At 40.7% G+C, this 13,827-nt stretch overlaps 1 protein-coding gene across 2 annotated transcripts in view; it reads left to right on the top strand.

Annotated features, from left to right (window-relative positions):
• Window positions 1–13,827, top strand: part of vps50 (VPS50 EARP/GARPII complex subunit) — a 117,356-nt gene that overhangs the window by 34,447 nt on the left and 69,082 nt on the right. For both annotated transcript variants that reach the window (XM_084920134.1, XM_084920133.1), the window contains exons 10-12: window positions 6,501–6,543; window positions 7,799–7,897; window positions 10,893–11,033. In XM_084920134.1, the coding sequence (XP_084776260.1) occupies window positions 6,501–6,543; window positions 7,799–7,897; window positions 10,893–11,033 (283 nt within the window). The remainder of the gene's footprint in view (window positions 1–6,500; window positions 6,544–7,798; window positions 7,898–10,892; window positions 11,034–13,827) is intronic.

The following is a 13,827-nucleotide window of genomic DNA, read 5'->3' as shown; positions in this document are numbered from 1 at the left end:
ATCCATCTTTTTGTTGTCCTTTTCCTTTTTCGTCAGTTTCTTGACAGTCACTGCTAATGGCTGTCCCTCCCTGAGCCTGGTTCTGCTGGAGTTTTCTTCCTGCTAAAAGGGAGTTTTTCCTTCCCACTTTCGCCAGTTTTCTTTGTTTTCTTTGTATTATTGTAGGGTATTTAAATTTGGTGCCCTATACATAAAATGGAATTGAATTGAAAAATTGTGTCTGTAAATTGTATTACTAGACACTGCGTTCCTAACAACCTGTTGCAAAACACATAATTTCTTTAGATTGTCAAAGATAACACAGTTTGATAGATATAAAAGATAATTTTTTTGAACCATGGAGGTTCAACGTGTCAGGCCAAAAAAATCCCCCAAAAATAACTACATACAACAGAGGAACAGTATCTGAAAGACATTTCCTTAAGGAACAGAAAAAAAAAATGCAGTGAAAGATTCCCATTGCCTTTGCAAACACGCACATGCAGATTTTATTTTATATCAACATTTGCTTCCCACAATGTCTTAACACAGTGGAGCAGAAAACAAAGGCAGCCTCGTTGTGATGCCAGAATGACAACCTGACTGCTGGGAAATGGTGATCAATAAGGCGGCGTTATGCACAAGGGATTGTTTTGGTGTGGAAAAATCCTCCCACTGTCCCCTTCCGCCTATACATGTAGCTATCACCCCTGTTTCCACCGTCATTAATTTATCATTATTGCAGTTTCATTTCAAAAGTGATGCTCTTTAAATGTGCTCGACTGTGGGTGTGTGGATTAGACCTTGCACCATTTCCCACCAGTGTCAACACCCACTACAAGAAGCCTATCAGTGCAGTAACTCGTTTGTGATCATCCTAAAGAAAAGCACTCTCTGCCAGTGTCACTGCATTTACCCAAAACTTGTTCTTGCAGTGGAAGTTTTCTTGCTCTTCACACTCGTGCTGTTTTTTTTAAAAATTCTTCCACTGTTTCTTCCTCCTCATTGTATGCAGTTTATAACATGGGTACACTGATTACACATCTGTCATGCTGCGCAGTAACAAACTGCACTTTCTGTCCATACCCCTTAGGCGGCCCGTTGCCCATCTGCTACACTTCCATTTAACCTTGTAGCGATGCTTTTCCATTGATTGCTGAAGGTTGTACATTTGTCATGCCCACTCTTCGTTTGACTCCATTTGTTCCTTACCCTTTAAAAGTCAATATCGTCTGCCCATGAAGGTACTTAAACGGCTGTCTCGGTCCATTTTCTTCAGGCAGCTATTAGGCAGCTTAAGCACCCCCATGTATCCAGCATTGTATTCATGAAATGTGAACTCCGCTGTGATCTTAGAATTACAAAGGCGGTGTCTAGTCTGAGCTTGTGTGTGTGTGTTTTCTTCTGTCAAAGTAAAATTATTTGACTATTGCACAATTGAGGTATGTCGTGCATATAGTTATAAATGCCTGCTGCCATCATGATTCTGCAGAAAATGAAAGATTGTGCTAGATGTGTTTGTTTTATTGTGCAGGAGAAGTACAGCTCAGCATGTGAACAGTTTAAAGCAGCCTGCCCAACATCAGCAAGCAAGTGTCACGAGTAATAGTGTGTCACTTGAATTTGTGTTTACTTGCTATGCTTTAGAGATCATGATAAAGGGGTACCCCCCACCCCCTACCCCCCGAGCATATTCAGAGTCAGCTCAGTTTCTTTGGTCTGATGGATGTTTTTTGGGTTTTTTTGTAGTTTCTCTGCCCATTTCTGTATTTGTGGCTTGTTACTTTTTCTGGTGCTTTATAAGTTTAGAAGGAAGATGATAAAGGCGACCAACCCCGTTCCCTTAATGACAAGACTTGACACCTTAATATGTGCCAATAACAATGTCTGGATTTGTCCAAGGGTGTCCATAGTAACCTGCGTAGGCGGAGATCACTCAGACTTCTGATGCACACATAGTCATTTTGTTCTGGATGCCTGAAATATTACAGAAACCACTCAGTTTCCAATAGGTTACCCCTAGTAGGCATCCAAGGGGGAAAGAAGTAACATTTTCATTGATTTGTAGCTTGCCCTTTCCAAAAATTATCGATCATGTCTTAATTTCTCCAGCAAACCAGTTTTAGTGAGACATGTTGTCTCTCTTTAATATTTGGATCTAACTGGGTTTTGATGTTAGCTGCTGTACTAAATACTCAGTTTATCAGATTAATCAGAGCGTATACATCTGTATCCAAGGTTTGCATAAGTTTTAGTCCGGAAAACAAAGTAATAAATTAACAAAAAGCAAAATAAAAAAGGAAAGTGATTCAGAAATCTGATAAAATTTACAAGTGTTACTGAATAATCCATTACATTGTATCAGCTTTTGGTGTTACCTTGGAGCCAGCAAGTTATAATAGTACCCATGCAGAACTCCAATAAAGACGTTAGTTGCAAATACCTCAGGAAATATTACATAAAATCTTGTACCTGAAAAAATAGTAAAACAAGCTAAGCACATTCTAACAGTCTGACAGGATCAATTTTCCCCGCTGCTTTTCTTTCTAAACTCTTTTATCTTTCAACTGATTCCTACTTATCCTCTTCTCTTTTAGCTTTCCACAAACCTCAGCTGCTTTCTGTCTGGCATAATTCTAGTAACTGCCATCCCCTCTCCCCCATCTTTCACTCTTCCAAGGTCTTTCCCTGCTTCTTTGTTGCCTTTCTACCTGTGTTGTGCAGTGGCTATTATAACTCCAGCAAAAATGTCACTCTCACAAAATCTGAGGATCCTGCAGATCCTTGAAAGCACAACACACATCGTCTGTTTTAGTGAGTCATCAAGTCAGTGTGAAGAAATTAGCCCCAAGGCTCTATGGACACCTTTCGCCAGTTATTAGTGAAAATGGGGTGAAAAAAACCCTCCTAAATTCTATCAAACTATGTTTCAATGCTTGTTTTCCCTGCGGGGAACAGATTGCTAATTAGGTTTTTCCTGCTCATCTGTTATTTATGCATTCTGTCTGATCAGCGATGACTGCCAGTATATAGGGAGGAGCTGCATCTGTGCATTAAACCGTATGTACTGGACAGTGACGCATACAGAGGAGAAGGACTGAACAGCAGCAGGTGATTGGCTCTCATTGACTTCTTGTAGATCTCAACAACCAAGAGGTCGAAAATTTTGTGCCAAGTGTGCTTAAGTTAGGCTTAGAGACTCATTTAAGGCTTCAGTAATGTATGATTAAATCAGCCACTTTAGCTCACTGGATATCATGCATTCTGTGTAGATGTATTATTAAAAGTGCAGGTCAGTCCACTGCTGTAAACTAAACCAAAAGACTAAAAAATGACCTAACTGCTGTTCAGGAATTACAGCCATTTCTTTACACGTACTCCCTCATTTTTAGAGTTTTAAACTGAAATGGACAAAATAATTGAATTTTAAATACAAGGATTATTTTTAATACTTGGGTAAAAAATGTAGTCGGTGACTGCTTGAAGTCTTGAACTCATGGACATCACCAAATGCTGTGTTTCCTCACGTGGGATGCTCCGCCAGGCCATAGCTGCTTTTTTATGGGTCTCTCTGCTTTCAGGTTTGTCTTCAGTAACTGAAAAGCTGCTTTAATGGGTTGAGATCAGGTGACTATCACATTTCTTTGCTTTGAGAAACTCTTAGGTTGCCTTTGCTGTTTGCTTTGGATATCCACTTGCGCTGTGAAGCACTGAGTTTTGCAGTATTTGGCTGAATATGAGCAGAGAGCATAGCCCTGTCCACTTCACAATTCATCTTGCTTCTTCTGTCAGCAGTCACTTCATCTATAAACACCAGTGACCTGGGTCCACTGGCAGCCATACATGTTTGATAGATGATGTTTTATACTTTGGATCAGGAGCTGTTTCTCTCCTTTTCCATAATTTTCTCTTTCCATCATTCTGGTGGAAGTTCATCATGGTTTCATTTGTTTAGATAATTTTTTCCAGACTGTCCAGACTCTTTTAGATGTTTTCTGGCAAATGTTAATCTAACCTTCCTGTTCTTGTTTAACAACTGCACATTGCTACATTTATATTCATGAAGGCGCCTCTTGGTTGTAGACCTTGATAATGATGCACCTACCTCTTTGACAGTATTCCTTACTTGGATGGATGTTGTGAAAAGAAACGATTTGAGCTTGTCCTCTTTTTAAGAATACACTAGATTGTGGATTTGGCTACTCTGGCTACTTTGGCTGTCTTTCTCAAAGGTTTATTTAGTTAATGGAGGCCTCCTTCACTTGTACTAACATGTCTTTCAACCTTATATCAACAGTTCCTGTGAACAGCTACGAAATGCAAGTTCAACACTTGGGATCAACTCCAGATCTTTTATCTGCCTAATTTGTCTTAATGTAGTGAGATAACAGGTCTAACCTGGCCAAGAAACCTGTGTGTCAGTCAGCTTTCTAGCTACTTTAAAGCCTCTGAAAATGGGGAGCTATGTATAAAAATAGCTGTAATTTTTAAACAGTTAATGCACTACCCTTTAAAAACCCCTTGAGTCAAAGCTGAAAGTCTGCACTTCAGTCAGATATTGATTATTTGATTTAAATGTGGTGTGCAGAGGCAAAATCTACTAAAATTGTCTTTGTCCAAAAACTTCTGAACTTGCAGAAGTTTGCAGCTAGCAAGGTAGACAGCCAAGGTACACACTGAAAACAGCTTCTGTGTTTGGTGATATTTGAGGTCTGCCACTAAAGAAAAAAGCAACAGAGGTTGTGCCCGCGTCAGCCTACACTGCTAATGATTATATTTTTCTTTTATGCTCTCTCAGTACTTTTTAGCTCACGGTTTAGCTCCTGTTACTCTGCACTGCCACATAATACACTTTAATGTTTCATAACAGGGCTGTAGGAGAGACTCTGCTAACCTTGAGTTCACCTCTGCACAGAATCAATCAGGGATTGGTTTGGCCTCTTACAGTCTTTATTTTGTCTCTCTCACGCACATGCACAGACACACACACACGTTATAACAAACGCAAACTGTGCTCTACTAGAGGCTACAGTACCTGGCTTACGGATCACACACGAGTCTTAACCGGTCTTTCACACAGGGCTGTGTACGTGTGTGTCTGTGTCCACTGGCATGGACTCTGCATGTGTCAGTCCAGCTCCCAGCGTGCTACCGCATAAAAAGGAAGAAGCAGATTAGCAAACGTGCAGCAGCTATGCTGCTGAGCTCAACCTGGCACTACTCCCCGAATCACTCTGCCCCACCTCTCCTCCTGCAGCTAAGCAAAAACCACACCCAGCCACCACAGGGGCATTTATCATCCTGGCCTCTGCCCTTCTGGTGGATGTTCTTAGTCTTGCTCTACTTTGGGCCTTTCCTGTGTACATTCAAATTTATTAGCATTGATCAGCCTGCTTTCCAGATGCCTTCCAACTAATTTTCTTTATCTTGGCTTTTAATCATAGAGGAATTGGCTGTGACTTCCTTTTTCATATTGTGGCCAAGAGTTTCTGATGTTATCGTTGCTGTTACGCATTTGCATCCCCGACTGTATCTCATACCTGTGGTAAACAGGTTGGTCATCACTGAAAGTTAAACTGAGGCTGGCTGCTGCAAATCAGTCCTTCCTAACTTTTATTCTCATCTCTGCCTTTTTTTCAGTCTAAACACCCACATTTCGCTTTGTGCACCTTATAAACGCACACGCATGTCTACACACGTAGATACATTACCGAATTTCAAAGTGTCTGACTCATTTATTCACCTGTTTTGCAAACTGGTACGTGCGGCTTCTGTCCCTTTGCGGACTCCTTCTCTCCTTCCTCACTGCCTATCCCTCACTGTAGCTAGATGCTTAATTAGCAATTTGTTAAGGACACACTCTCCCTTGGGCAACTACACACTCACAAGGCACAACATAAGAGCAGGCTGACCTGAAAAAGACCCCGAGCGAAGCGGTGACGGAGGCAGGAAAACAGTGAAACAGAGGGTGATTATGAATGGATGCAGTGGCGGGGAAGTCACAAGGGAATTGAATCGGAGTCTTGGGATCTGCAAAATAGTCATGTTTCCTGTTGATACTTCTCAGCTTCAGAGTTGAAAGTGTTCGCCAGGATGAGTCAAAATCTGAGCGCGCGCCAAGGATGCGTGGGCATTTTGTATCTCAGATAGCATGATGCTTGCACAGAAACACACACTATCAGCATTCACAGTTTATTTCACTGGCAGACATATTTCCAAACTTGGTTTTCATCCATCAGTGATTTTCATGTTTTTTTAAATAAACCAATTAGTTGAACTAATTCATTCATAATTTGATCTTCAGTATTGTTTGTTATTGTTTTTTTTACAGCTGAAATGAAGTTAAATGGATAAAAATGGTGTGCATTTGGTTTAGAGTAATTTGTGATGGACATTTTCTAATATTTGTTGTCATTTCAAACAGATCAGAAAATGTAATTGACAGCAATTAAATGTCTTAAATAAAAAATAATATTTTCTCATCCACCTTCTTTTTCCCCCTTCTTATTTCCCCTCCACAGCGAGTTGAATTCCAAACTACAAGACACTCTGGAGCAGATCGAGGTATGTGCGTCCATGCTTCGTCTCTAATTCCATTAGCTGAGAGCAGTAAAAGGACGTTTAGCAGTGTGTAATATGGAGTTCTAACCTCATCATTTTCCAGAAGCCTTGATCTGAAAGAAGCAATTTATGCTTCATTTTGACATTTTTTCATAGTTTGCCTTTCTTATTCTGGGTCTGCCAAATATTGACACATTCAGAAAAGTCGTTATTATGAGTGTGCAGGCATAGTAAATTATCTGTTTCATCTCTGGCTGTGTCGTGATATGTGTGCGTGCATATGTGTGTGTGTGTAATAAATGGTATGCAAGGCAATTTTCTCTTTACGCCTGCTGCTGCGCCTGAGTAGATTAATTACTTACAGTTTTGTCCGTAAACAAGAAGGAGACGTGCTTGTGTGCACATCCACTGCCTGGGTGCTCGTTTGTTTACCTGTCAGCATGAGTTAGTTAAGAAGTGATGCAAAATCCTTTAAAATCATAAAGCTACTACGGTCAGAAGCACTTGGACCATCTATTGTGCATCTAAGACGGTCTTTTAAATGTATGAATATACGCGTCCCCAGCATATGTTGTATACGTAGTCATCTGGCCCTCTTAATTACTTTACTGACTAGTTACTTCCTGTCGTGCAGTTCTAGTCAAAGGAGCTTGCAAAGAAAAGCGTCTGGACTTCTTTAAGTTACTTGAAGACGTTTCACCTCTCATCCGAGAAGCTTCTTCAGTTCTAAGGTCAAATGGTGGAGAGACCACTCTCCACCATTTGACCTTAGAACTGAAGAAGCTTCTCGGATGAGAGGTGAAACGTCTTCAAGTAACTTAAAGAAGTCCAGACGCTTTTCTTTGCAAGCTCCTTTGACTACGATGACCTGGATGACTGAGAACCTTCACAGACGTGCAGTTCTAGTGTTTTTGCTTTTTAAGGCATGAGAAAATGATTTGCGATGCAAGGTGATTGATCATTTAGCCTTTATCGGCGCTGTGCTCTTTGAGGTCAGCTCATTGTTACACATTACACACTCTCGTGCTAACTTTCCTTGCCTCCCCTTATCTCTTTGTCAAAGTCTTAGACACACACTCTCACATCCACATCCAATTACCTGCCCTTGGCTGTGTGTGATAGCTTTACAACTGCACGTCCATATCTAAATCCCCGGTCTTAAGAACGATAATCCCTCTCTTTTTATTTCCCCCCCCCCCCTTTCCCCTTACTTTGGCCCTTTTCCCCCTCTTTGTCATCTGCCTATTTCTGGCTCCAGGAGCAGCTTGACGTCGCTCTGTCGAAGACTTGTAAGCACTTCGATGTCTCGCACTACACCAAGGTCCAGCTGGCCTACACACTACTGGGGAAAACACAGGTCAGTGGTTTAACTGGCCTGCAAGGGTCAGCGGTAATGGCTAAACATGGATTGACAATAACCTGCTTATTTTCTTTGTTTGCTGCAACTTTTCTTTCGTTTGACTTTGTCTTTTGCTCTTATGGGGATTTTTTTGTGTGGACCTGAAAGATAACTCCATCCTTTCAGTTTCTGTCCTTGATGCTGTTGTTTTCCTTTGTGCACTCCTCTGCTACTTCGGGAGTTTGTCCAATTAGCTGCTAAAGTTGGTCCCTCATGTTTGCAACTTTTTTTTTTTACCTTTTAGATAAAAGGAAAATCCAGAAATAGTTTGGTTAGAGCCAAGAAAAACATAAGAATGGAGTTTTGCTTTGGTAAAGTTTTTCTTTGTTATTAATGTTATTACACCTTTTTAATTAAAGGAGTGTATTTTTAAACCAGCTTGTACATTTTGTGTTTTCCCCTTGAAATAAAGCATATTTTAGTCTCTCTGAATGAGCATGGCCACATCATAATTTTAATGTTAAGAACCAAAACAAAAAAAATTACAGCAGTTTCTCAGGGAGACACTATAATAGACTTTAACCTTGAATGACACTGGTAATATCTTTTATTAGTAACTCCTGCCTGTTTTTTCAACTTTTGCTCCCATGTTCCCGCCTGAAATCGAGTTACACTGAGAAGATGAATCTTCTGCAACCACGATATCTTATTGTAAAGCTTTAAAATGTTAGTCAGTCTGCTGGATTTTGGTGCATTAGTGTGAAGAGGATTCGCAAAATCCCATTATGGCACCTTGTCCACACGCCAGTGTTAGTTTTGCAAAGTTAAAGACGAAATTAGAAAGCAGAGAGCAGTGTAGCTGCTAACTTGCTGAATATCCTCACAACCTGAGAAACTTGCTTTGTTGAGAATGAATGATTCCGTACAGTCATTGTGTTAAGGATGATTTACAGGACACGCAAGCAAACTAAGGAGCTGCTGTTGTTGTCGTGTCTGTGTTTATCTCAGTTAGTCATTTTCTGTATCTTCATCTCAAATTTTGTTTTTGCTACATTGCAGACAAATGCGCTCTTTTAAACTGTTTCTTTTTGATACACAAATTAACTGTCTGAAGGTAGTAATCAGCCTCACAAAATGCCTAACAAACTGTAGCAAACCGTACCAAACCATTTGCATCCCCCCCGTTACAATAGTCTCGTGGCAGTCATTACCTAGCTGTGATGGGCCATTTTCATTCAAGCTAAATAGTCTGACAGATCGCTTTATCCCATTTATCTGTTTAACTCTTCTGCTTGTTTGGGAGAAGAAGCTGCAAAATAATGAGTCTGGACATGCAGTTTATTGATATTTATGCCTACTAAAGGGAACTCATGCTGATTTTTTTTAATTTTATTTTCCGCCATACATAACGCTACAATCGCCGAGGCTCACGTTAAACTGAAGACGAGGTTTATTATCACAAGGGCGGTTTGCCATAGTTCCTTCCCTTTTTTTTCCTCTTCTACAGTCTAGACATTGTACCGCCAGTATTTTCTTTTTTTTCCTCTTGTGTTTTTGGGTCAGATGAAGTGAAACTCCCCGAGAAAGAAGAGAAGAAATGTTTAAATGACTTTTGTGCCAGCAGGGTTTCACAACGGATTTTGGGGGGAGCTACATTTTGTGGTCATGAGCTTTTAGTAAGAAATCTAATTGCACTGCAACACCCATTGCCTAGGGCTTTGCTCAATACTCTTCCCACGTCTCCTGCGACTGTTGTGTCCTCATTTCTCAAGGGTCCCACAGTGAGACGGTGGGTAGGAGCTGCAAGACAGTAAATTGGGGGTAAATGTAAATTGACTTTAGAAAAGAATAAATTATAGCAGACACAAACCGACTGCATAACTATAGTTTTTTGGGGCTTTTTTGAAAGATAAGTGCTTTTTTGCATTTTTTTTTTTGTAAAATCTTAGTTATGAGTATCTTTTGGAATTACTATTACCGGTACAAGAGAATCTTTAATGAAACTGTCAGTTAAGGTAATAAATCAATATATTTAATCACTATTTTATGTTAAATGAGCCTACTTTGTGTGAAAATTCTGCTTTAGCTCATTTAGTTTTAAAGCCCTCGCTTTGCTGTTGTTGTTTTCTTCCCATATTTGTCACTGGGATCTTTTCACTGTGAGCTACCTGCCCACGATCAAACGGCAGGCAGACAATATTGATGTTGAGCATCAATAGAATATTCCCCACGGGGGTATGTGGAGACAAAAACAGTATTTTTTTGTGTGTGTGTGTCTGTTTCTTTTTTTTTATTTAAGGGAGCAGAGTATTGAATTTACAGTCACCAGGTGGGCACGAATATACCTCCAGATAAATGCTTACACTACCTCATGTTTGCTGGATCTGTATATAGAAGAAATGTCATTACCTGTAATCGAATTCAAACAAAAGCACAGCGGAGATGGAAGAGGCTCAGTGGGGAGTTCACCGAAAAGTAAATAACAGCAGGTTATTTGTAGGCAGTGTTTAAGTAGCAAGCGAGTGTGAGTGGGTAATTGTGGATTATCTCTCTCTCCCCCCCCCTCGAGTCATAATGCTCTTATGATAAATGATTTCAACAAAATGGCTTCAGGTGTGTCACATGAAATTAATAGTGCGACGAGTGAGCGGAGCTGGAGGCTGCTAGCTCTGCCGAAACACAACATGCGTCACAAACATGTCTGTCTGTCATTGTGTTTTTCTGCAATTTCCTTATGACTTCATTAATTACCTTTTACAGCAGCAAACTACACTTTTTAAAAAACAAAAAACAACTTTGACTGGAACACTGCAGTTCCCAGAGTACGCGGCTATCCTCATTTTCCTCTGTGCCATAGTGTGAAACTAGAAATATTAAGTATACAATATGTGTTCCAAGAAGTGTGATTTGCAATTTCCCTGCTGTTTGCCTTTTCACAGAGCCACACTGGCAGACTGACAGTGACATCTTGGTGTAATAGTTTTCATAACAGTGTGTTTGGCTCTCTCTGCAGACTGCTATGGACCAGTTACACATGCACTTCACCCAGGCCATCCACAACACAGTGTTCCAAGTTGTGCTGGGATACGTGGAGCTGTGCGCCGGCAATGCCGATACCAAGTTCCAGAAGATGCAGTATAAGGACCTGTGCACGGTAAGGAGCTGGTGCTATCTGTTTGTTCAGTGTTATGAGCAGCTTTTTTGCTATAACTCCGGATTAAGTCCGCTTCAGCTGGTTAGCGCGAAAGCCTTTTTCTTTTAGTCAGTATGATGAGATCCTGAATAAAGCATGAAACCAGTGCGTTGTGCTGGATACACAAATACTTACTCGAATACGTTCTCATTCTCTTGCAGTGGTTTGTCAGATTTTCGTAAAAGTTGAATTAAGGAGGAGAGAAGAGCACCGAGAACATGATTGAAAGTAAAGAAGTTATTACTTCAGTGAGAAGCATAGTGTATTGTAGCCTTTCACTGTGAGATAATTAATCTTGGTCACAATACAGACTCAGTGCACTGCAGCAGCAGCAGTGCTTTTTACTTGGGGGAGGGGGTCTCCATACTGGCCCACATTCCTCAGATCTCGCTCTGTCTGTCTTTTTCTTTCCATTCAGATCGAAATAAATCACATTTCATGCCCAGCAAGCCATAACTTGGCCAATTCATCATGAACATGCTGGGAGTGAGTTACACTCTCACCCAAGGGTGTAATCTTCAGTCAGACATCGAGGAATGCTCTTAGTTATTGTGATCATCATATTTTGGCTAGAAAATCCAAACTTTCTGAATGGAGAGATACTACTAGAAGTATAGCACAGGGGGGAGGGGGGGGGGGGGGTCACCTTCACAACTTCACAACTTCACAACTTCATCTCACATAGCACCATAACAGCTGACCTGTCAGGTGTGTAGAAGAGCACAGGACATTGTTGGTAATGTTTATGCTGCTGTGCCGCCTGTTTAAATGCACATTAAGAAGCTTTTATTGTATTGATTTACTGCTGCGGTCTGATGTTGCAGGGTTTATCGTTGCCACTCAGGACATCACACATCTGCTGCTGCTTCAGAAAACCCAGATTTCAATCAAAAACACCTGATTCGTATTATTTCCCACAGTTTTTTTATCAATCATATTCAAAGTTCACAACAATATACGAGGCCTTGGGGGACATGAGCACCTAGGTTGGCTAATTTGACCTTGACCTTCACTATTAGTACCCAAGGTCAAAATTGAAAATTTCGAGAAACCATATCGAGGTATCCATCACATGAAAAGGCATGGAGAGAGCTGTGCAACACACTTTTGATGTTTTCAGTACAGTCCCCTACCACATGATAATAACGCCATAAAATCCTTATAAAACATCAAAGCTTCGGTATAGCCATTTCCTTTGTGGGGGAGTTGCGCTCTCTGAGTGCTCTTTTGTGTTATTATTTATCACCATATAGTTATCACCCTGTGCCACATTAGTGTTTTGACCGGCATTTCAGTGTGTAGCAGATACATTAAAGGTGAATGGCGGCTTTGGAGAGCTGCTGAGTAAAGTACTGCAGAAATGTGAAAAAACAAAGAGAAAATAAACACTCCATGCTGCTCGGCTCACTGTAAAAAAAAGTAACTTTACTGTCTGTAAAGAGCTTTTTTAAAGCTTGTCTGGCACATTAATGTGGCACAACCCCCACTGCCCTCCTACGCTACATGTTAAGGTCACCTCTGTTACATTAAAATGTCATTTGTGAGGACTCACTTAGCTCATATTGCCAGCTAATTCACAGTGCCTCACTGTCCTGACAACCTTGATATAGCTCGAGCGTCTCTCTTTCTCGAGACAGAGTTGGTATTTTGTCAGTATTGGAGGTGACGTCACATCCTCAGAAAATACGTCCTCACGCCTGGCCTGCAACATAGAGGGTACAGCATATGAAGGTATAGATAAAGGTTATCTGACGCCTCATCCGAAGATACAGTTTCTCCTTATACGTCTGCTGTTGCTGTGGATTCCTCCCTGGTCCTTTGGTGTTTGAATGCACAGCTTTTACCCAGGGTATTTCCTGAATGCTTATAAACACCATGGCCTGTCCTTTACCTCTTACCTTTGAGCTACATGCCCTTGCTTTCTGTTTTCATCACTTCTACCCCTTTTTCCTGTGTGTTTCTCTCTGTTCATGCATGTTCTTCTACCCCTGCTGGTAGATGGCCTGAGAGGAGCTTATTTTCCTGTCTGTAAAGGGGTTCCAGGTCAAAGATTCTTTTGGATGAATGTGTTCTTTCAGCCATTTGAAAGGCGACTGCTTGTATGTAGGAATTTTTTTATACACAGTGAAAAAATCATTCTTCCTTCAAGACATAACTGATTTTATTCTTTTTAGTCTTTGCCTCCTTTTTTTCTAATCCGGACCAAGCAGCTATTTATTATACCTGTCAGTCACGATACACAGAAAACTGTGCACATCCTAGATCCTAGATCCAGAGTCTCTGTCAGCATATTGTGTCGCCTGAATGGTTCCGCTCATAATACGAGCACACTACGGGTGAGCGTAGGTACACTTCAGAGAGTGTACCTACGCTCACCCATCGAAGAGTTCTGAGGATGTCGTTACGGTCTTCTGTTCGATATGGCAGCTCATTCAGAAACACTCAAATGAAGAGGCATGTGAGCACCCACGTGCAGTTCCTTTGCTTCACTGACACCATATGAAGATCAAGTGTTTTGTTTTGACTCCTTACATTAGGTTATTTTATTTAGTGCACTTATATCTGCATTTGAAAATGTCAAAAGGACAATTCATTGAAGTACCTATTTGAAATATATGCCTATAGTTTATGTGGTTCATGCACAAGCTGCAGTGAGGTGCTTTTGAAGAGGTACTAAAAATCTAAAGAAAGTTTGTCCTTTTGGAGATGCTGCATGTTTAAAGGGTTTGTCACTATCCTCTCTCTATATATACAT

The sequence above is a fragment of the Perissodus microlepis genome, chromosome 22, assembly GCF_051167445.1.
Source record: "Perissodus microlepis isolate ML-2025 ecotype Zambia chromosome 22, ASM5116744v1, whole genome shotgun sequence".
Lineage (NCBI taxonomy): Eukaryota > Metazoa > Chordata > Actinopteri > Cichliformes > Cichlidae > Perissodus > Perissodus microlepis.
Note: the sequence above shows the minus strand (reverse complement) of the source record. Positions and strands in the feature narration are given on the sequence as shown.